The 22,571-nt window shown below is 46.2% G+C and overlaps 1 protein-coding gene across 1 annotated transcript in view; it reads right to left on the minus strand.

The window, feature by feature from the left end:
* Window positions 1–22,571, minus strand: part of LOC122453241 (stimulated by retinoic acid gene 6 protein-like) — a 40,149-nt gene that overhangs the window by 15,143 nt on the left and 2,435 nt on the right. Inside the window, exons 2-7 of the mRNA XM_043487156.1 lie at window positions 12,016–12,091; window positions 10,156–10,253; window positions 8,914–9,044; window positions 4,758–4,878; window positions 3,130–3,175; window positions 650–778 (exon numbers count right to left, since the gene is read on the minus strand). Of these exons, the coding sequence (XP_043343091.1) occupies window positions 650–778; window positions 3,130–3,175; window positions 4,758–4,878; window positions 8,914–9,044; window positions 10,156–10,253; window positions 12,016–12,091 (601 nt within the window). The remainder of the gene's footprint in view (window positions 1–649; window positions 779–3,129; window positions 3,176–4,757; window positions 4,879–8,913; window positions 9,045–10,155; window positions 10,254–12,015; window positions 12,092–22,571) is intronic.

Raw genomic sequence — 22,571 nt, forward strand, 5'->3', positions numbered from 1 at the left:
CTGACTTGAACAACACTATAGACCAAATGGACCACGCGGACACTTACAGAACATTCCATGTAACACCAGCAGAATACATATTCTTTTCACAAACATTTTCTAGGATAGAGCACATGTTTGGCCACAAACAAGACTTAAATTTAAGAAGGTTGTAATCATACCAGGCATAATTTCTGACCACAAATAGTTAGACACTGATAATAGGAGGAAAATTCACAAACAGTACACTCTTGAGCAACCAATGGATCAAATAAAAAAAGTCAAAAGGGAAATAAAAAATTACCTTGAAGCAAGTGAAAATAGAAATGCAACATATAAAAACTGATGGGATGCAGCAAACACAGTTCTAAGAGGAAGTATATAGCAGTAAATACCTATATGAAGAAAAGAAGATCAACCTAACTTTTTACCTCAAGGAACTAGAAGAAGAAGCACAAGGGGTAAGATAGAGCCTCAATGACCAAACTCTCTGGGTTCCAGTTCTGTCTCTGCTACAGACTAGCTATTGACCTTGGACAATACAACTGATGCCTCCAGGCCCAAGTTTCCTAACACAGAGAGGGAAAAGTAATCATAGAACCTACCACACAGGGCTGCTAGGAAAACTTAGCCTGTCAGGGCACACGTAGTATTTTTGCTTAGTACTCACCATCTGGAGCTCCCAGCCCAGGTGGACCCTCAGAGACTTGACAAATATGTGCAGGAAGCGGCCCAGCAGGAAGGCCAGGCAGAGCAGCGAGGGCCAGTAGAACACAACGGTCTCGTAATTCCCCACGAACTGCAACAGAAGCAGACCGGGGGCATGGGCTCTAGGGAGGGCTGAGCGAGGCCACTGGGAGGTTGGGCACAGGACCCTGCCTGCCCCAGCCTGCTCCCACCAGGGCCCACTCTCTCAGAGCTTGGAGGTCAGCAGCCAAGCCCTTCCCCACCCCCCGCCCCGCCACCCCACTTCATCAGAACAAGCAGTAGATTTGGAGTCCAGCAGTCCTGGACTTGAGTCTTGGGCCCCCATTTAATTTTCTACAAAGGGTTTTCATGGGTTTCTGCCTATTGCATATATTTTTTGGTGGCACAGCTTGGCTTGCAGGATCTTAGTTCCCCAAAGGGACTGAACTTGCGCCCCCTGCAGTCCAAGCGCAGAGCCCCAACCACAGGACTGCCAGGGAGTTACCCTGATTGTGTATTAAATGTTCCTTCTGGAAAACACACAGGAGAGAGAGGAAGGGGGAGAGAGGGGGAGAAGGAGGCAGAGAGAAAGAGAAAGAGGAGGAAGAGGGAGGGGGCGTGGAGCAGGAGAGAGGGAGGGAGAAGAAAAGGAAGGAAAGAAGGGAGGAAGGGCCTGTGAGTGTCATCATGCTGGCAGCATCACAAGCTCCCAAGAGGAACAGGTCTCTCAGAATGGTGCTCATGGTTTTTATATTAGCTTCATTTTGATAAAAAAAAATTTTTTCACTGTTTTAAGATAAATAATATTGTTGCTTATCTTTCATAATTTACAGGTTAGTTTCTTTTTTTATGTTTCCAGAGCATTCTTCCCACCCTTGGGAAATCAGAGTTTTGATGCAGGATGTTAGGGTGGGGTTAGACACATTCTGAGATGCAGGGGCTCATGTCTTCATCTTCCAACATATGCTTGCATCTGAGACATAGTCATTGCAGTATTAATATTTCAGTGTCTTTTATTATTTTCTATATCCATATAGCTATATCTGGGCTTCCCTGGTGGCTCAGATGGTAAAGAATCTGCCTGCAGTGCAGGAGACCCAGGTTCGATCCCTGGGTTGGGAAGATCCCCTGGAGAAGGGAATGGCTACCCGCTCCAGTATTCTGGCCCAGAGAATTCCATGAACAGAGGGGCCTGGTGAGCTACAGTCCATGGGGTCGCAAAGAGTCAGACGTGACTGAGCGACTTAGCACATAGCACACAAATTTTATCTAAATTTCCCCTTAGAATTTGACATTTTAGACTCTTTCCAATGTCTCATTTTTATAAACAATGTTTCCATAAATACATTTGAAAACATGACCCCAGGTCTTTATTACTTCCTTAGTCTGGATTTCAGTCCCATGATTGTTAATTATTAAGTCATGTCAGCCCCTGAGCCTTACTTTCCTACCAACGAACCGGGAATGAATGGCACTAACACAGTGGCTGCCGAGTGTCTTGAGAATTCTCCAGTTAGTGATTGGGACTGAGCCTAGAACAATGCCTGACATGTAGCAGTTCTTGGTGTTAGAGATTCTGAGCACAGAAGTAAGACCCTGCTCTCTCCTCCAATTAACCATGAATATTTTGAATTACAAGAGAACTTCTGGAAGACTGAAAGTTCTCCAAGACTCCAAAGAAAATAGCTGCGCTCGGGAACCTCAGGTACTGTGAGCAGTGTGAAGAAGGGCTTCTTTTGGGACAGAGATCCACCAGAATACCCTCAATCCTGGCGGAGAGATGCAGAGGGAAGGTCTGACCTACACACCTCATTTTTTGATCTGGTTCCCCCCAGACTCTCTTTATCACACCCCTTTATCTCTTTATCACACTCCCATGGGCTCCTGGCCCCGGTGGCCTCCTTGAACTCCTCTCACCCACCTAGTAAGCCTTCGGGTGCAACATGATACCTCTCTTTCATCTTGCTTACTTTCCTGGGAATAGGGCTGAACAGATAAACCAGCTTCCTATGATTCTGGGGTAGAGAATGTATAGCAAAGCAATAAGGGGTACATCTAGTCCACTTGTCCCATTTTACAGACAGAGAAACTGAGGCTACACACAGGAATGGGAAAAAAGGAGCTTTGAAGTCAGCCAGACTTGGTCTCAACTCCCAAATCTGTTGCTTCTGAAGAGTTACATAATATACTTGTGCCTCAGTTTCTTCACCTGTAAAATGGAATTTGCTGAGAGCGTCCCTCCCTTGAGGGGCCACTAGGGGCATCAACTGTGAGGACACCTCCCGTGAATGACACCTGACCAACACAAGCTGCTCTGCAAATGGAGGCATCATGAATGGCTCCAACTCCCCTGGGTCCACATGAGGAAGCTGGGGCCCAGAGCGGGAAAGGTCCCAGGTCACACAGCGAGCTGGCCAGAGTGATAGGACCGAACTACTTAAATACGATTCAGTGGGGACTCACCTGCCCGTGAGGACACTGTATGATGTAAAGGATGGTGACCACAAACCTGCAGGGCAGAAACAGGGTTGGAGTCCTGGGGTCCTTCCCAGCGCAGCCCCCATGAAAACAGCTCAGATTCCACCTGCCTGGAGTCCTCTCCCCATCCTTCTGGGAGGACTGGGTCCCAGGACTCCGTGTACATCTCACCCCGATCAGGCACCCAGCTCATGCCTAGGTACATGCACGCTCCATTCATTTAACACGTCCTCACCCAGGCTTGGAATGCACAGTAGCAGAGCAGGGAGACTCAGAGCGTTCTCCTCCTGCCTCCCTTCATCACTCAGGTGGGGAGACTGAGCCCAGAGAGGGAAAAGGATTCATCTAGAGTCACACTCAGAGCCAAGACCAAGTCTCCCAACCCTGGGGCTGAGGCTTTTCCTGCCTGGCCTTGTCTGTAAACACTCCTCTGGGGAACGAGCCTCAAGGGTTCCCCCCAACTGGTCATATTGTCTTGGTGCCCATGGGCCGATGGTGCACAAGCTGCTAAGTGCTTCTGGCCACCTCTTCCTCACCAGCTCAGAGTCTGCCAGAGGCTGTTAAGATGATATTACTCCCTGTCTAACCCTTAATACCCTGACTTCTAATTTTTTAAAATCAAGCCACTAATTAGCAAGCCATTTAACAAACTCTGGAATTGTAGCTTTCAGGGTATCCTTTGCTTGAGAGCTCCCTCCACTTGTTTACACACTAGGTCTGGGACCCCTGCTCCATAGCACATGCTGTGGGGGAATGAGCCCAGTAAGGGGTTTGTGGGCAATGAGATGACCCTGAGGGCTGGAAAGTAGATGTGTTCATGGGATTACTCAGCCAGTAATATTCTCCAGGGCCAGCTCTGTGCTGGTTTGGTATCAGAGCTGAGGGCACACAGCTCATGAGGAGGGTGAGAAAGCTCCCACATCTAGGGGTGATGATGCATAAAGGATGAGCATATACCTATCACTGGGCCAAGTGGGGAAGATGCTCCACACGGGGAAGAGCAACATGTAGATGAAGAGGCCAGAATGCACGATCCATGAGGGTCTGTTTTGTCTTCCAGTGTATTCCCTGGATCACAGTAGGATATTTGCTAAATGAAGAAGTGGATGGATGAAGGAATGGATTCAGGAGCCTTACATGACTGGAGGTGTGTGCTAGAGACCGACAGGCATGGAGAGACAGGGAAAGGCCAGACTGTGATGGCCCCAAATTCCCCGTTAAGGCCCCTGCACTTTCTTCTGGGCTCCCAGGGAAGGGACAACAGCAAGGAGAAGTCACATCCAAGTGGGACTCCTGCTTCTACCTGTGGGTCTAGCTGACGGCAGTTGACAGAAGTGAGTTTTTCTACAACCCTGACTTCTGGGAATATTCTAATCATGAGCAGGCTCTTGTGGAACTGACAGAATGCAGACTGACCTTCTGAAACCTCAAGTGCAGTCCCAAGGAGGGGCCACGGTGGGCCTGGAACCAGTCACTCCACCCTCCCACCCTGAACCTCAGTTCTGGGCAAGGTGCCCTCCAAGAGAGTTCTCAGGTTACCACAAGCACTTTGCCCAGAGTTTAGCCACGGCCAAACAAACTGTTGGAGGGGAGGCAGGAAGAGTCCATCTTACCAGATAAGAGAGTAGCTGAAGCCCAGGACGGAGCTGACCAGCCCGAACTCCGAGGAGAGGCAGGCAAAAAAGGGGAAGTGGGACAGGCCAACTTCGATGCCTCCGATCAGAAGCACAAAGGCTGGGAGAAAAGGGCCAGAGACTATGTGAGTTCCTCTTCTCACAAGCTCAGGGGAGACTCAGGGCAGCTATGGGGCTTCATGTGACTTGCAGTCACAGATCTCAGGACTCAGGGAGTTGAGTGAATAAGTCCCAGATTAGCCCAAGGAGGAACGCAGGGATGTCTGTCATGCATTCACGTAACAGAGCCTTCCTGGCACCTCTTCCATGCCAGGCACTGGGCTAACTATTGAGATGAAGAAGACTTGGTCCCTGGCCTTGATTAACTCACAGTATGATGGGCAGAAACAGACAACATAAATGAACAAACAATCACTGCAAGTAAAGTACCATAATGTATACCATAGCAACACAGGGAGCAGGGATGTCCTGTGTTTTAAAACCTCTTGTAAAGTATTATATTGATACACTGTGCCCTTAAGGCAATGATAATATTAATGCTGTCACTGACTAGTTCTGAGATGGTCTAACAGCTTCCCTCATAGCTCAGTTGGTAAATCATGTGCCTGCAATGCAGGAGACCCGGGTTCAATTCCTGGATCGGGAAGATCCCCTGGAGAAGGAAATGGCAACCCACTCCAGTATTCTTGCCTGGAGAATCCCATGGACAGAGGAGCCTGACAGGCTACAGTCCATGGGATCGCAAGAGTCGGACAAGACTTAGCAACTAAACCACCACCAAAATGTAATTGGACAAGGTGTCCTTTCTAAGTGTCTGCTTTGAGCTGGGGCACAGACCAGGCATCAAGGACACAGAAGGAATGAACAAAGTTCTTGCTTTGAGATACTTATAATCCAATAGGGAAGACAAGGAGGAAAGTAAGTGATGTGATATGTATGATAGTAGAGGCATATTCAACATGCTATGAGGGCAAGAAGAGGAAGTCATGGACCTCACCTAGGGTCTGAGTATGATGGAAGGCATCCTGGAGGTGATGACATTTAGCAAGGCCATGAAATACAAGGAGTTTGTAGGATGGCGAGAAGGAGGAAAAGAAGGACATTCCTCACTCAAAGGATGGGAGATGGTTGGTTATGGGTGGTCAGTATTTCTGTGAATGTGAGTGGTGGAGGAGGGGCAGGTAAGGGACAATATAAAAGGAATAATTGCTGTGAGGTTAGAAGCTGCAAGAGAATAATTTTAAAATTTACCCGAATTCACCCACCATGAAAGCAGACAGAGTGAATAAGACAGCAAAACCATAAACCCACAAACATTTACAACAAATCTAAGTGACAAGACCCATTTGATATCAACATCAGATTAAGAGGAAGCAGACAGCAGACAATAGGATCTTTGAAAGCCCAAGAACAGAACCAAAATTGCCAACAGATACTCACAGCTGAAATATTGAAGATGAAATAACAGCAGAAAATGGGCAAGGTGCTGAAGGTCATGGTTCACAGGTGAGAATCAGCAGACCTTGGTGTTAGTAAGTCTGAAGATGCTGGATCTATTGCAACCCATGAACTCACTATACTAAATATCCAAGTCCCCTCCCAGGACAAGCCCAGGGTGACAGAGAAACTGCTGGAAGTAGGAATTCAAAATGAAAAGGATAAGAACATTAGGAACTGGGAACTAGTGAGTCCAGACAACAGTGGAGGGAAGAAGTCAACTCAGAAAATGTACGGTTATAATGAGGATACATACATAAAATCACTTTGTGAAAACAGAAGAGGGAACCCTTGAGCCATGAAGCAAGAACAATGTTCTGGCCCAGCCAGAAATGCTCACATATTAGTTTTCCAGGAAACACAGTCAAGACAACAGTCAGATAGCACTTCACACCTACTCGAATGCCTATATTTTTAAATATGAAAATAGCAAGTGTTGGGATAGAAGTGGGAGAAATTGGAACCTTCACAACCTTGCAGGTCAGTGGAACCAAATGGAGAGCCCAGAAATAGACCATACACATGTGTAGTCAATCAATTTTCAACAAAGGTGCAAAGGCAGTTTAGTGGGCAAAGAATAGGTTTTGGCAACAAGTAGTGTTGCAAAAATGGATAGTCAAAGACAAAAAAAAAAAAAAAAAAGAAGGAGGAATTCAATCCACACCTTACACTATAAGCAAAAAATTAATATGTATCATAGACCTAAATGCAAGACACCATTAGACTAAAACCTCTAGAAAGAACAAATAAGAAAATCTAAGTGATCTTAGCTTAGGCAAAGATTTCTTACATGATACCATAAAAAGAAAAATGAAAATATTAGACTTCCTCAAAATTGTAAATGGCAGCTCTTCAAAAGACACTGTTGATAGAATGAAAACACAAGTCACAGATTGGGTGAAAATACTTGCGATTCATACATCTGATAAAGCACTTATATACAGGTTTTATTTTAAAAAAACTCTCAAAATTCAACAATAAGAGAACAAGAACAACCCAATTTTTTAAAGTAGGCCAAAGATTGAACAGACAATTCATCAAGGAAGGTAGAGGGATAGCAAATAAGCACGAAAATATGCTCAACATCATTAGTCATCACAAAAGTACAAATTAAAACCACAATAAGATGCCCCTGCAGTGTTCTTGCTTGGAGAATCCCAGGGACGGGGGAGCCTGGTGGGCTGCCAGCTATGGGGTCGCACAGAGTCAGACACAACTGAAGCGACTTAGCAGCAGCACATGCTTCTTAGAATGGCTAAAATTAAAAAGACTGACCATGTGTTGTCAAGAGCAAAGAGAAGCTGAACTCTCATACACTGAGGAAGGTAATCAAAACTGGAAAAAAATCACTTTGAAAAATAGTCTGACAGTTTCTTTAAAAATATAATCTACTTCAAGGTCTTAATAATCCAGACATCCACTCATAGGTATTTACCCAAGAAAAATGGAAATGTACAAGGACTTGTAGTCCTTTTAGCAGCTCTATTTGTAATAGCCAAAAACTGAAAATAAATCAAATGTCTGTCAACTTGTGAATAGATAAACAAACTGTGGTCTATTCATATAGTGGAACATTACTCAGAAATGAAAAAGGAATGATTTCTGATACATGCTAAACAGGTATGGATCTCAAAATAATGACGCTGGTGAGTGAAAGAAAACAGATTATCCCTCCAAGGAGGGGTGGTGTGCATTGCATGTGATTCCATTTATACAGTTGCCTGAGGCTGGGGGTGATGACCAGATACAGGTGGGAAGAAGAGAGTACAAAGGGGAAAAAGTTAACTCTGGGGTTCACCATCATGATTGTGGTGATGATTTCATAGATGTAAACATTTGCCACGGGCTTTCCAGGTGGCTGAGTGGTAAAGAATCCTCCTGCCAACGCAGGAGACGCAGGTGCAATCTCTGGATTGGGAAGATCCTCTGGAGGAGGAAATCGCAACCCCCTCCAGGATTCTTGCCTGAGAAATCCCATGGATAAAGGAGCCTGGTGGGCTGCAGTCCATGGGGTTGCAAAAGACATGACTGAGTGACTAAACCACGAGAAGAAACATCAGCCAAAGCTTAACTTATACACTTCTAAGAGATGTGTCATTTTGGTTTTAATTTCCATCAAAAACTCTTAAAAACTAAGGAGATATTGTAGGCGTTTGCTCATAGAGGACTGGAACTCAGGAGGGAGGACCAAACTGGACAGGAGAGGTTTGGGAGTCATTAGATTAGGGATGATTGAACTGTAGGAGAGCCCAGGGCATGGGGAACAAAGAGACCTCAGATCAATGGCCAGAGAAGTAAGCACTGTTCTTTGAGGAAGCATCTGAATGCTTACTGATAGCAAGAAGGCAGTTATAGCTATCACTCAGGAGAGGTGTTTAGGGCGGGTTACAGTGAACCTACCTTCTGGGCCTTCATTCTACTATGACTAAAGAACCTCTGAATCTAACTGGGAGAAAATTCCCGCAAACGAGCTTTGAAACTCTGTGAGCTCCACATTGACCTTGGGTAAGTGATAAGCTGAAAAGAATGCTGAGAATCCACATGCTGTGTCCCCTGACCCCAGAGAACCCCTGCCATTGGTCTCTGAGCGAGAATTTCCGTGGTGAAATTCCCAGCAGGTGTGAGGCAGCGCGTGTACCTTGGGCCCACTGCGGGACCAGCAGGGGCTGATAACCTTCTGAGAACAAGAACATGACCTTATTGGCTGTGGCCCCAAAGGCGATTCCATAGGACCATCGGTTACTAAAAGTGCCCACGAAGTCCAGAGGTCTGTGAATAAGAGAAACAAGTTAGGAAGCCAGAAGTGACTCACCCCCACAGTTCATCTCCAAAGTTAACTACCCCAGGCTGGGGAGGAATTATTGATTAGTGAACTATTCATTTCCTCGGTGGCTCAGCAGTAAAGAATCTGCCTGCAATGCAGGAGATGTGGGTTCCGTCCTGGGTCTGGAAGACCTCCTGGAGAAGGAAATGGCAACCGACTCCAGTATTCTGGCCTGGGAAATCCCATGGACAGAGGAGCCTGGTGGGCTACAGTCCATGGGGTCACAAAAGAGTTGGACATGACTTAGTGACGAAACAATAACAACATATCCTGAGGCCCTCTGTGCCGATCCTGGGGCTAGATGTGGATTCAGGGTATTGAAGTGATGGAGACAAAATCCTTGCCCTGGAGAAGTTCAAAGTCTGGGGAGCAAAAGCAAGGACATCAGCAGCCATGACTACGAGCAAGGGCAAGTGACTCACTTCTCTGAGCCTGAGCTCATTCACTCATCACATGAGGATAACAACCTCTGCCTTGTTGGGGTTCATCAGAGTAATGTAGTTAAAGCCGATGGTTCAGTGCCTGGGTCATAGTCAGCGTGCAATAAATGCCAACTGTATCATCAACATTACTATTAACTACAGAGTGAGGAGGCAGAGATGTGAAAATTAGAACTCATGGAAAAATGTGGTAAGGGGAGCAGAGATTCAGAATGGCAGAGCCAGAAAGGCCCTGAAAGCTGCCTGGACCCCCCAGCTCTCCTGGGACACGACTCCTGCCTCCATCCCAACAAGGGAGCTTGCTGCCACCAGCGACAGGGAACTCTCTCCCCTCTGCTTTCTGGAGTAGCCACGGTGCTGAGCGGGGGAGGGCCTTTCCCACAGTGAGCTGAGCCTCCTTGAGATGTTTTCAGCACACCTGGGCAGCCCTGGGTGCTGAGGGCACAATGGCTTGAACTGGGTTCTGAACTCTCTGGGCCTTGGGTGGGTTGGGCAAGGGAGGGGCAGAGCTATTCATGGTGGGGAGGTAGCTAGGAGTTAGCCTGGTCTTACAAGTGGTGTTGGTCCCCAACACAGAGTATCCCAGGCTGTAGTTATGAACCTTGGCTCAACTTACATGATCATTCCGAAGCGGTTCCGCAGAAGGTAAGTGTCATCTCTCTCTCTGTGTTGCTCTCTTCTTTGGAGAAAGGACAAGACCAAGATGATGAAAAGCTACAGGAAGAGAAGATGAGTTTGCCATCAGGGAGTATTCATCCTCAGACCCTCTGTGCCCTGACTGAAGGGGAGTGTGAGGGTGAGCCCAGCACTCAGAACGTCTAGGACTCAAACTCCAGACTCAGGGAGCTGGCTGTGTGCACCCTGGAGCTGCCAGGATGTTTTCTACTGAGCTTCCTTTTGTGCTGCCCTGAATGGACATGGGTTCAAATCTTTCTTTCCCACTCACTGGCTTGAAGGGAGACTTAACTTCTCTGAATCTCAGTGTCCTCTTCTGTAAAAAAACAGATAGTAACTGTTATTATTATCTGTTAAAGTTACTATTAACTGTTAAAGAAGCAAATCCTTCTTTGCTTTTTATTCCTGTGGATTCAGTCATCTCTCTGACATTTGATGGCCCTTTTCTGTTTTCCTTTTGCTAGAAGTATCCCAAGCATGATCAACACTCGCCATCTCCATTTCCTGACCTCTCCCTTGCTCTTCAGCCCCCTAACCTGGCTTCCACCACCATCGCTCCACAGAGGCAGTGCTGGTCAAAGTCATTAATTACCACCTTGTTGCTCAACCCAAACGTAAACATTAAGCCAGGTCTGCTTGACCTCTCAGCAGCATTCACTGTTGACCTTTTCCTCCTCTTTGAAATACTCTCTTCTCTATGCTTCTGTCAGCCACACTTTTCTGGTTTTCTTCCAGTACTTCTCAGTCTCCTTTGCTGGATCATTCTTCACCCAGCTGCTAGAAGTGGAGGTCCTCACCGTAGTTCACTCCAAGGACCACTCCTCTGACTCCCTGGCCTTCTCTTCCTCAGTGATCCTACCCATGTCCACGCTTTCCCTGGCCACCAAATACCTAGAAGACTCACAAACTTGAATTTCCAGCCCAGACTTGGTCCAGAATTGTATGTCCAACCACACAGTTAGCATTTCTTTCTGATGTGTTGAAAGCTTCTTAAATTCAGTATGTCTTAAATGGAGCTCGTGATTTTCCTCCCTGTCCTATTCCTTTATCCGCACCAAGCTTGGATCTCTTCTAATTTCCCTCAACAAGTGAATGGCAAACACCACCGTCCTTCCAACTGTGCAAGTCAGAAGCTGAAGCGTCATCCTCTCCCTCCTCTCTGGCCAACCTGCTAGTAGGTCCTACTGCTCCTACCTCCTGAACACCTTGAGTTGACCGCCATCATCTAGGATGACGTAAAATTACCTCACCTGGACCTGTGCAACCATCTCCTCATTGGTCCTTCCTCCCTCCTCTCTTGCCTGCCTCCAACCTGATCCCCACTTGCAACCAGAGTAATCATTTCAACACATAAATCTGATCCCACCATCCTCATGCCAGAATCCTCCAATTACTCCCCACTGTATTTAGAGCAAAGACAAACTCCTTCACACAGGGCCTGGCCCTGCCCCACCTCCCCAGACAGGCCCACCTCAATTCTCCACTCCGGCCCACTTGCCTTCTCAGCCCCCCACACTCTCCACGTTCCCTGCCCCAACGCAGCCTTTGCACAAGCTCTCCCCTGTGCTTGACATGTTCTTTACTACGTCTTCCAACAGACCTTAGCTCCAGCATGGCTTCCTCAGAAAAACCTATTTTGACTTCCCTACAAGTCAGTGTTCCCGACTCTTGGGACCTTCGAAGCCTTCTTCTGCCTGTGCTTTTGGGGCCTCATGTAAGACAGCAAGTCTCCGCTGACCTCCTCAGACCCCTGTGGATGCCTGTGTATGGGGGGTGGCTCCCCTCCCCTGCCTTCACTTACTGACGGGATGAGGGAATAATGCAGGAAGAGCTCCATGTCCACCGAACTGTCACAAGTGCCATTCAGCCGCCCGGTCCTGAAAAACAGCCAAAACACTCATTCACACCATCGGTCACGGCTGTGGCCATTGACCCTTCAGCCTCGAGCATCACTGTCAGGAATCTGACTTGTAGCCCACTGAGATCATCTCATCTTTTTTAACGTCACTTTCTGAGCCAGTGCCGCTCGCCTGTGATGTGTCTTCCCTAAGTGGATTAATCTTCTTTCTTAACTCTTTCTCCAGCTTAATTATCTATACAACTGTCCTACTAACTGGCTGTAACTCCTTTTCTTGGTGACATAGTCCAGGACAGATTCAGGTTTCCTTGGAGCCCAAAGCTTATCATTTGGATGTCCTTTTCACACAGAACTACAAAAATATCTTACCTGCTTATATTTTAAAGAAAACACATCACCATGTAAACAGTTAACCAAGGTGCCTCCCGCCCTCCCAGAGCCTTGGTGGGGTCCTACAAGTGAGAGGTCCTGAGACTTAAGCTCTAGAAACTTCACAGGACAGCGACATGGTCTTTCATAATCAGAGGTCAAGAAGCATCTGCTCACTCTGATTCACCGCTGGGCTACTGGGGCAGGACAGCAGTCATCTGGATGACAGGCTGTGGACTCTGTCCTCTCCAGACCTCACAGCCTGCAGGACAGGGCCGCTGGGGTCTCACGTCTGAACCACATCACGGCAGGCTTGTGGCCCCTCTTCAAGAGGGAGCTGCTCCTCTTCATCACTCTGACTTGCACGGCACCACCTCGGCACACACTCACCCTCCAGATCCTTGCTCACTCCATGCCCCACTCCTGTAGCATCCATCTGGTCATTCCCCAGACTTCCCTCCTGGCCAGCTTTCTCCTCAGAAGTCTCAGGGAAGAGCACTTCTCAGGGGAACCCATGAACATCACATGTGTGTGTGGGTGCTAAGTCAGTTCAGTCGTGTCCGACTCTTTGCAACCCTGTAGACCGTATACAGCCTGACAGCCTCCTCTGTCCATGGGATTCTCCAGGCAAGAATACTGGAGCGGGTTACCATGCCCTCCTCCAGGGAATCTTCTGCACCTAGAGGTGGAACTCACATCTCTTGTCTCCTGCAGACCCTCCTAATGGTGATGTCTAAACCATAGGACTGAAATATCCTAGAAGTGGTGGGGTAGTGGTGGGGGGGACACATGCTGTTAGAAATTTGGTAGGACTGTAAAAGTCAGAATTCTATTTTTGGAAGGTAAATTGAGCACATACATCAATCTCCCCATCCTATACAAGAGCCTCAAACTTTTAAAGAAAGGAAAAACTAGCCATATTTGAAAGCAGGAAAGAAGTCTATCAGGTTCAAAACTACCAGAAGATGCTGAATGATGGAGTGCAATTAGGACAAGATCAAAGAGAAAAAGCATTAATCAGCATGGCTGTAGACTGTGACCACGAGAAAAGGGCTCTGCATCCGCATGCAAGATGCTGACACAGGTGGGGGCTGTTGACAGACCACAAAATGAAGAGTTGGGGGGGCCACAGACCCAAGCGTCCTCCCACCATGCTGACCAGCCAGGGGCAAGGAGTTTATCTCTCTGGGAATAGTATACATGCATCACAGAGAGAAAGGCAATGCCTCAGATCACAGGTGGCACCTGGGAGGGACCAGGCTCTTTGGATGAAGATCAGCTGCTGCGGTACCCCATCCATCGGTACCTCCCACCTCAGCACACTTCAGTATTAGCCGCTGCAGCAGCTGCCACCCACACCCCAAATAAATATCCCCGTGGAAAGCTCCAACACAAAGATAAGCACCCAATCCAGAACCATCAAACATGAGGAAAGATTACACTTTGAAAGGGAGCCAAAAATTCAACAGACAGAGGCGCTTACTCCTGAGGAAATGAAGCAGAACTTCTTTGAGACAAAGTGTAGAGGAAATTGTCCACAAGAAGAATGAACCTAGGAGGAAGTTGTTGTTTAGTCACTAAGCCATGTCCAACTCTTTGCGAATCCATGGAGGGTAGCCCGCCAGACTCCTCTGTCCATTGGATTTCCCAGGCAAGAATAACTGGAGTGGGTTGTCATTTCCTTCTCCAGAGGATTTTCTTGACCTAGTGATCAGACCTGCATCTCCTGCATTGCAGGCAGATTCTTTACCACTGAGGCACCAGGGAAGCCCCCTAGGAGGAAGTAGAGGGATGCAAAAAATCATAATTAGCAAAGAAATGAGCAAAATTTCCCATTATTCCCGAGCACAGAATTTTAAACACACACAAATATATATTAACACACACATTGTTAGAAACACAAGGACTCAAAAAGACCTGTTCTAAAAGAAATATTGGAGAAAATTCTCAATTAAGAAGAAAAATGAATCTAGGAGGAAGGGGAAGAATTTAAAAGCAACAACAAACATAGGAATTAGGGGGGAAATATCTAGATAAGTAATTATTGTGAAGTAAAATGTTTGAAATGTCCACCTGGAGTTGAAATACCTGATGATACCTCACATGGAAGGGTAGGAACACATGTGGATATAAAGGGAAGCGAAATGATGACCAAGTTCTTGTCATGTTTAGGAAGATGGTGTAGAAATCTGTTTTATTTTTCTAGGATTTATAAGTAAAATATAATTCTAAGTACGTACATCAAAAGCCCACAGTTAGCTACCAGAAGGATATAAATGGAAAGCAAATCAATGTACTAAAAAGTGAATATGAAGAAATAAAAATTCAATCACTCCAGCAAGCCACAGGAAAAGAAAAAATGAAGTAAAAACCAAAATTGAAACACAAGAACAAAACTGTCCAAAGAACAGTAAGCCACCAGCAAGGGATAAAATACAAATATTCAACAAATTCTTAAAATTTCAACTAGTAATAAAAGGGGAAATTAAGATAAATGCTGCCTTATCTATTTTTAATGTCTATCTATTTGCATGGCTGCACGGGGTCTTAGCTGCAGCACGCAGGGTCTTCAGTCTTTGTTGCAGCATGTCAACTCTATGTTGGGGCATGTGGGATCTTGTTCCCTGACCAGGGATCGAACCTGGGTCCCCTGCATTTGGAGCTTGGCATATTAGCCACCGGAACTGTTGCCCTAATGGTCTGGGAGTGAGCGATGAGAATGAAGACAAAACAGGAAATCTGGTGCAATGGGTCAGGGGACCTGCAGCCTCTACTGGACTGAGGGAGTAATTTTGAATAATGGTTCCTGTGGGATTGTATGGGACTGATCCCCTCAGGGGTATGCAGTCTCTAATTGCTCTCATCCAAATCAGTCCTGCGATCCTCACAAAAGGCTTCATTGGTGGGTGCATAAAGTCTTTGACCATTAATATTACCACTCATTCAGATCATCCAATTATATGGCATGTTAGTGGCCTGTCAGCCCCATTCCCACAACTGGATAAAGGAAGAGGGCAAGGAGAGATTTGGAGATTGGCTTTAAGTCTTAAAAAATTCCAAATTTGGGATGGACATTATTCCGATAAAACTCATTATTTATTGACATTTAATACCAGTACAAACTGGACATTTTATAGTCAGTCTTGTGTGAGAGATTCTTATGTGTTCTTGAAAGGAACAATTTTTATCAATGAAAGTGTACAAGAACTTTCTTGCCAGGACTGAAAATTATATACTTGCTTAAATTCTTCAGTTTATAATTCTAATCACTCATTTGTTTTATTAAGAAGGAGGTTGGGAATATGGCTTCCAGTAAATCAAACCAGAACTTGGGAAGGCTCTCCTGAAACACATGCTCTTTTAAAGGTTATAAAGAAAGTACTACAATGTTCCAAAAAGTTTAATGGGCTCCTTATAGCAGCTATTGTGGGAATTACTGCTATAGCCCCGATCGCAGCAGTAGCTGGAGAGACACTGCATCAATAAACTATATAAAGACTACGTTTGTCCAGCAGCGGCACCAAGATGCAGTTCTGCCTGGCGAAGTCAAACCCACATAGACCAAGAGATTAATGAACGACTGGTTGATTTAGAAAATGCAGTTCTACTAGGGGACGAAGTACAAAACTTAAAATTACAAATCCATCTTCAGTGTGATTGGAATATCTCTTCATTTTGTGTCACACCTCATAAATAGAATCAAAGTGCATATACTTGGGATCGATTATTTAAACATTTGAGAGGACATGTTCATAATAATCTATCCTTAGATATTTCCCAATTATGGCTACTATTTCTAATATGCAGAATGTTCACTTACAATTACTCCCAGAAATTGATTTATTTGAAGAAACTGAGGAAAGCTTACATAAACTTAACCCCGTGATGTGGATTAAAACTTTAGGAGGAGGATTGCTTGGTACTATAATATCAGGATGTATATTTTTAACTGTTTTGTGTCTAGTCCTCAGATGCACGAGAAAAACCATCTGAGAACTGATGAAGAAAAAAGTTGCTCACACGGCGTATCTACTCCTGAAAAACCAAAAGGGGGGAAGATGTAGTGGGGATTTCTAACAATGTACTTTCACAGCCTTGAGAAATTCCACAGAAATAGCACCTGGAAAAACAGCATATATTAAGAAGCTGTGTTAATGATTATCTTTCATGTTTTTCTTAACAATAATCTCCTTGTTACAAACCCCAAGGCCAGACCCAGAAGGGAGTGTGACTGGGATCCTGAAAGCAAGGACCTTGGAACTCCGGGTTAGCGTCAGGCCTGAACGCTGCCTATCACTTGCTGATTGTTCCGAAGACTAGCCCAAAAGTGAGCAGCCTGGGGTAATAACAAGGAGGTCTGGACTATGTCAGTGTAGTGTCTTGGGAAAGATAAGATCAAAAGAGTCTTGTAGTCTGCAATTAGGAATAAAAGCTGGGCTCAGAGTGGACTCTGTACCTCAGTCCAATAGAGGCTGCAGGCCCCCTGGCCCATTGCATCAGATTTCGTGTTCTGTCTTCATTCTCGTCCCTTGCTTCTGGGCCATTAGGGCAACACCGGACCGCCAGGGAAGACCCTGTCTTATCTGTTGAAGTGGGAGCTACTGACAGGACTACTCAGAATCACTGACGGTCAAGACAAGTTGGTATTCATTTACTGGTAATCAAAGTGCAAGGAGAAATAGCCATTCTGAGGATTAATTTTGCAATATATACCAAGAGCTGTTAAAATATAGCAATTCCACTTCTAGGAATTCTAATTCTAAAAAACATACACTAAGGAAATAATCAGAGAGATGACTGGGGACATGTACTAGAATGCTAAAATTTTCATTCTTCCTCCCTCCATCCCTCCTATGTGTGCTTAACATTTTAAATGCAAATTATGCTTATTGTAAAATATTCAGAATATTTACAAATTAAAAAGTACTAATAAAAGCCCTTTTCCCTTCCATGTTTTTGTAACCTGTAGTTTCAAGCAAAAATGGGATCAGACTAAAGTTGTCTGATTTGATTGATTTCTTCATTTAATCAATAAAGGAAAGGGAAAGATTTTTATTAAAGAAGGGCAATTTCTCATGTCAGAATATACAGACCCACAGAACTCTTTCAGTGGGGTGACTCTGCCTGCACATATTCACTGCTGGACCTGTCTCCTGCTTGGAGGGCTGAGACGAGAGTCAGTCTGGCAGTGGCTAGATGCAGGTGAGCTCAGAGAGAGTAGAGAGCGGAGCTCTCTAAATAAGAGCTCTATCCATGCATGAACAGGTGACCTTGACTTGAGGTCAACCCAAGTTAGAAGGCCACTGAGACCCCCCTTCTTGGTCTCTGAGACTCACACTACTTCCTAATGGGTCCAGGGCTGTTGGGGCAGATCTGCTGAGGGGTGAACCGAAACACAGCACCCCCAAATGTAGAAAATCTAATTTTCACAGATGACAGCTTGGAACTGTGTTTGTGATACATTGTTAAGGGAAACATATTATAAAACAATATGATCCCAAGTTGTGAAGAGTGCTTATCTCTGTGCATTTGAGTCCATTCTACTTTTTAAAAGTGATTTTCCTGAATTTTCCAAGGGTACTGCATAGATGTAGTGCTTGACAACTGGCTTAGAACAGTGCTTAACACAAAGTAGACAGCAATAAACATACGCTGAATGAATGACTGGGTTTCGTAATCAGGGAAAAGACTGGAGGTTTTCTGCTCAGTTCCCAGAGCAATAAAACACCATTCTGAAGGGAAGCTACCCAAGAATCAGCATAAAGTGAAAACATGCAAGATTTGTCCTATGATGGGGTATAAATTATAAATCTCTCATTAATTAAAAAGATAGAAAATTTTTAAATTATCTAATAAATACAAAATGAAAAAAATAAAGATTGAAAATAAAAAGTAATGAGGATGAGTCCAAGCAAAGACACAGAACTGGTCCATCTAGAGCACAGGTCAGCTGCATTCCTAACTTCTTTCTCTGACACTCCTGTGCGGATCGCCTGCTGGGGGCAGAATGGAGTCTCTGAGCCCCACAGTCCTGCTTCCTTTGGTCCTAAGGTTATCACTCTACGGTCATCAAACATATGATAATCGCTTTTATCGATTGATGTCACTATTGTGTATCACCATCTCCTTAGGAATTCTGCTATTTTATGTTATCTTATGTAGTCTTTACAAGTAGCAGATTTTAATAACTCCTTTTCCAAATGAGGAACTGGAGCCAGGAGAGGTTTCCTAACTGGCCCAGGAGGGGCGAGGCTGGGAGCCAGGCAGCTCTGCATGACACCATCCTCCCAGCCCCTGCTGCTAGCTCACGTGGCTCCTCAGAGCTCCGAGAGTTCGCTGACCTTCCGGGCTGTGGCTGACTCATCTCTGATCCCAAATCCAGCCCAGCACCTGGCACAGACAGGATTAGGGCATGTTTGCTAAATTCCATGGGAACTGCCCTCAGGAAGTTGAGGCCCAAAGAGGACCAGTGAGCAGAAAACGTCCCAAAGCCCAGGTTATTTCAAGTCCAGCTCAAGGTGCTCTGTGAGTGCGGCACCGGCCACCCTGGGGGCAGAAAAAAAGGGAACTGGTTCCCACTGCTGAGCGCAGAGAAGGGTTGAGAAGGAGGAAGAGGCGTGTGCAGTATGTTTGTGTGTGTGTGTGCGTGTGTGTGCGTGAGCATGCCTGTCCGTGTGATGCCTCTAGCAATGAGGCAGACTGTGTGCCAGGGTCTCTGGGGTCCACCCAGCCTCAGCTTTGTGAATCCCTTCAATCCCCTAACACACAGCCTCCTCCTAGTCCTGCCTGGAGCTGGAGGCAGATGTGATAGTATGCTCAAGCTGGCTTGTGCCAGCTTAGGACTGTCACATAATCAGGAATTTTGCAAGCCAGTTTGTAAACACCACTACTGGTAAAAATTAAAATATACAAATGTATAATTAAATAAATTATTAAAAAGGAAGGTAGTAAAGCCTGAAAACCCATCACCTCCTAATTACTTTGCTACCTTTGGCTGTGATTTCTCTCTGGAGGTTATCTACATCTGTTACACGTGCAGGATGAAAACTCTGTGCTGTGGATTGTGCTACTCCCGTGCCCCGCTTCACACCTCCATTCAGCAACATCACACCGTGAGCTTGAAATCAGCCCGGCTGGGAGTATTTATACCAGGGAGATGGAGGAGCACTACAAATCAGGCTCTGATTTATGTTCTGAGACTGTCTAGAATGTGACAGAGAAAATATTAACAAGGCAGATTAAATTTAAACATGTTTGTAGCCATTACATTATGAATAGCAAAAAAAAAAAGGAAGTATTCTTCCAGAATTTAAAATTCTTATCTCATTCATCCAAAAAGGAGTTTCTGGCAAATGAAACTCTGACTCACACCTAGTTTCCACTGTTGCAGGTTTGGCTTACTCATTAATGTCAATAAATATATCAACCAACACTCATGTCGGAAATAAACTCATGGGTCAATGGCAGGTTAACTACATATACAAGAGTTCTGGCAAAAATCAGTGAAAGCATTCTGTGAGATTTAATTGGGTCTGTGCAGTTTGCAAGAAAGATCATTGTATATTTGTTATTTGTAAATGGTGTGTGATAATCTATTCTTTCCGTACAATTCCCTGCTTTTGGACCAAAGGAAAGTTATCTTTCTTGGGTTGCAGAGGGACTCTTTTTACCTCCTCAAATGCCAGACCCCATCTGCTCCTCTGCCCTGAGCATCTGGGGTCAGCCCACTCCTGACTGAGTGCCCCCCAGCTCCAACCCAGTGCACTTCCACGGGCAGCTGACTGGCGTCCCTGGCCCCTGCTAGGTGAGCGAGTGTCTGGGGCTCACCTGCCCTGGGCTCCTGGTCACATGGTGGGCTGAAGTCCTTCGCCTGGTTAACCAGTAGCCTGCGTGCTCTGCCCACCTGGCAGTGACCAGTGTCCTGCTCCGCGCTACAGGTTGGGGGGCGGGGCAGGCAGAACACAGCAGTCTTGCCCAGAATGGCCCCTCTGTCCTCCAGAGCCGCCAGCCTCCTCCTCTGAGGCCTTCATGTAGAGGCACTTGGCCAGGAAATACCACTTGGAGCCCACCTAGCCCTGCTCCTAAAAGTGCCGTGGCTTCCTAGTCTCAGATGAGCCCAGGGTCTCAGTTGTGAACTGAGATAGTTGGACTGCTTGGGACTCAGTCCACAATCATGGCAGGGAGCCCACTTTGTGGAAAAGTCTTCATACGTCTGTGTTCCCCACTAGAGGAGGTGCTCCCCAGGGGCAGGGACCTTCCTCATTCTTCTCATGTGCTTGGCTCCTGACCCAGCACGTGGCAACAACAGGTGCCCACTATGCTCAGTCATTCAGTCGTGTCTGACTCTTTGCGACCCCATGGACTGTAGCCCGCCAGGCTCCTCTTTCCGTGGGATTCTCCAGGCAAGAATACTGGAATGGGTTGCCATGCCTTCCTCCAGGGGATCTTCCCAACCCAGGGATCAAAGCCAGGTCTCCCAAGTTGCAGGCAGATTTTCTACTGTCTGAGCCACCAGCGAAACCCTGGTGCCCACTAATGCTTCCGAAACGGATAGATGGGAAGTTAACCTTTCTCAAGGGCCTACAGTATGCCAAGCTATCCCTCAAGGGTACGCTTTGATTAACTAATTCCAGCTTCATGATAGCCCTGTGAGAGGTTCTGTCATCAACCCATTTCACCAGAGAAAACTGAAGCACAGAAGGTAAGGACTCACATCCAGGCTTCCCCAGCCAGTGAGAGGCAGAGTCTGCAACAGATTCGGGTTCAATCCCTGGGTCAGGAAGATCCCTTAGAGGAGGGCATGGCAACCCACTCCCGTCTTCTTGCCCAGAGAACCCCATGGACAGAGGAGCCTGGAGGCCTATAGTCCATGGGGTAGCAAATAGTAAGACACGCCTGAAGTGACTGAACACTTCATGTGCAGCTGGGAATGATCAGCTCTGGTTTGTAACCTCCATCAGAGGGTGTGAATGGGCTGTCTTCATGCACGTGTGAGTCCTCAGATCTACCCAGAGGAAAAGCCTGGGATTTGGAGTTAGAAACCTCTTGAGCTGGGGTAAATCATTTCTCCTGCTGAATCCTTGGTTGCTTCATCTGTAGAATGGATGGAATGCCAGCACTTCCCTAGATCCTTCGAGAATGGATAAGAATGGTGATTTGTTAACTGAGAAGCACCGTGCTTGCTGAACCTCAGGCCAGCTTCCACCTTCCCTACGACTGCCTCCCATAGATGCTGTTTCATGAGATAGGAGTGGAGTATTCCAAGCAGCAGCCTGGCCCCCAGCAGACCCTGGGGTCCCTCCTGGAGGTGGGGTCTGACATTATCAAGAGATACAGGAGCCACATAGCTAAGGAGCTGGACTCCTGGCTGGACGTCTTGGCTCCGCTGTTTAACCAACTGGTCAGCTGACTCAGAGACAGAATCAGCTCAGCCAAGCTGGGAACAGAGCTCTTTCCCAGGGCAGAAGGACTGCAAGGATTTTCCTGTCTTGAGCAGGGCACTGTAGTAAATAACAGTGTTTTACAGAAATGGCAACCCGCTCTGGTACCCTTGCCTGGAAAATCCCATGGATGGAGAAGCCTGCTAGGCTACAGTCCATGGGGTCGCAAAGAGTCCGACACGACTGAGCGACTTCACTTTTCGCTTTCACTTTCACTCATCACCAAGGTCTCACTGGATCCTCGGAGAACACCAGTCAGAGGGAGATGATCACTCATTCTTGGTGGGACTCAAACACACCTGATAACTTTAAGATGACCTATTGACTGGCCTTTCGTCTCTGGCCTGGTTCTTTATTCCATCTTCTCCCAGGGCCTCCCTGTTTCCTCCTCTGGGTGTCCAGATCTCTGTTTATTCTCCTTTGCCCTGACCTTACCCCTTCAATTGGAGCTTACTGTTCAGAGAAGAATGGTCTGCATCTGGTAGCTACCGTCCTTTTGGAGGGAGTCTATGGAAGTGTTTTCACCCATGTCTGGCAAGTTCAGGCAGAGTTACCACGTGAAAAATGGGTGATTGAAGAAGACAAATGCCCATTTATTTATTTATTTGCTACCTTCCATTCTTTACTGTCCTAAAAAGCACCATTCATTTTTATTTCTTTTATAATCTTACCTTTGTTTACTGTGCTTTT

The sequence above is a fragment of the Cervus canadensis genome, chromosome 14 (assembly GCF_019320065.1).
Source record: "Cervus canadensis isolate Bull #8, Minnesota chromosome 14, ASM1932006v1, whole genome shotgun sequence".
Classification (NCBI taxonomy): Eukaryota; Metazoa; Chordata; class Mammalia; order Artiodactyla; family Cervidae; genus Cervus; species Cervus canadensis.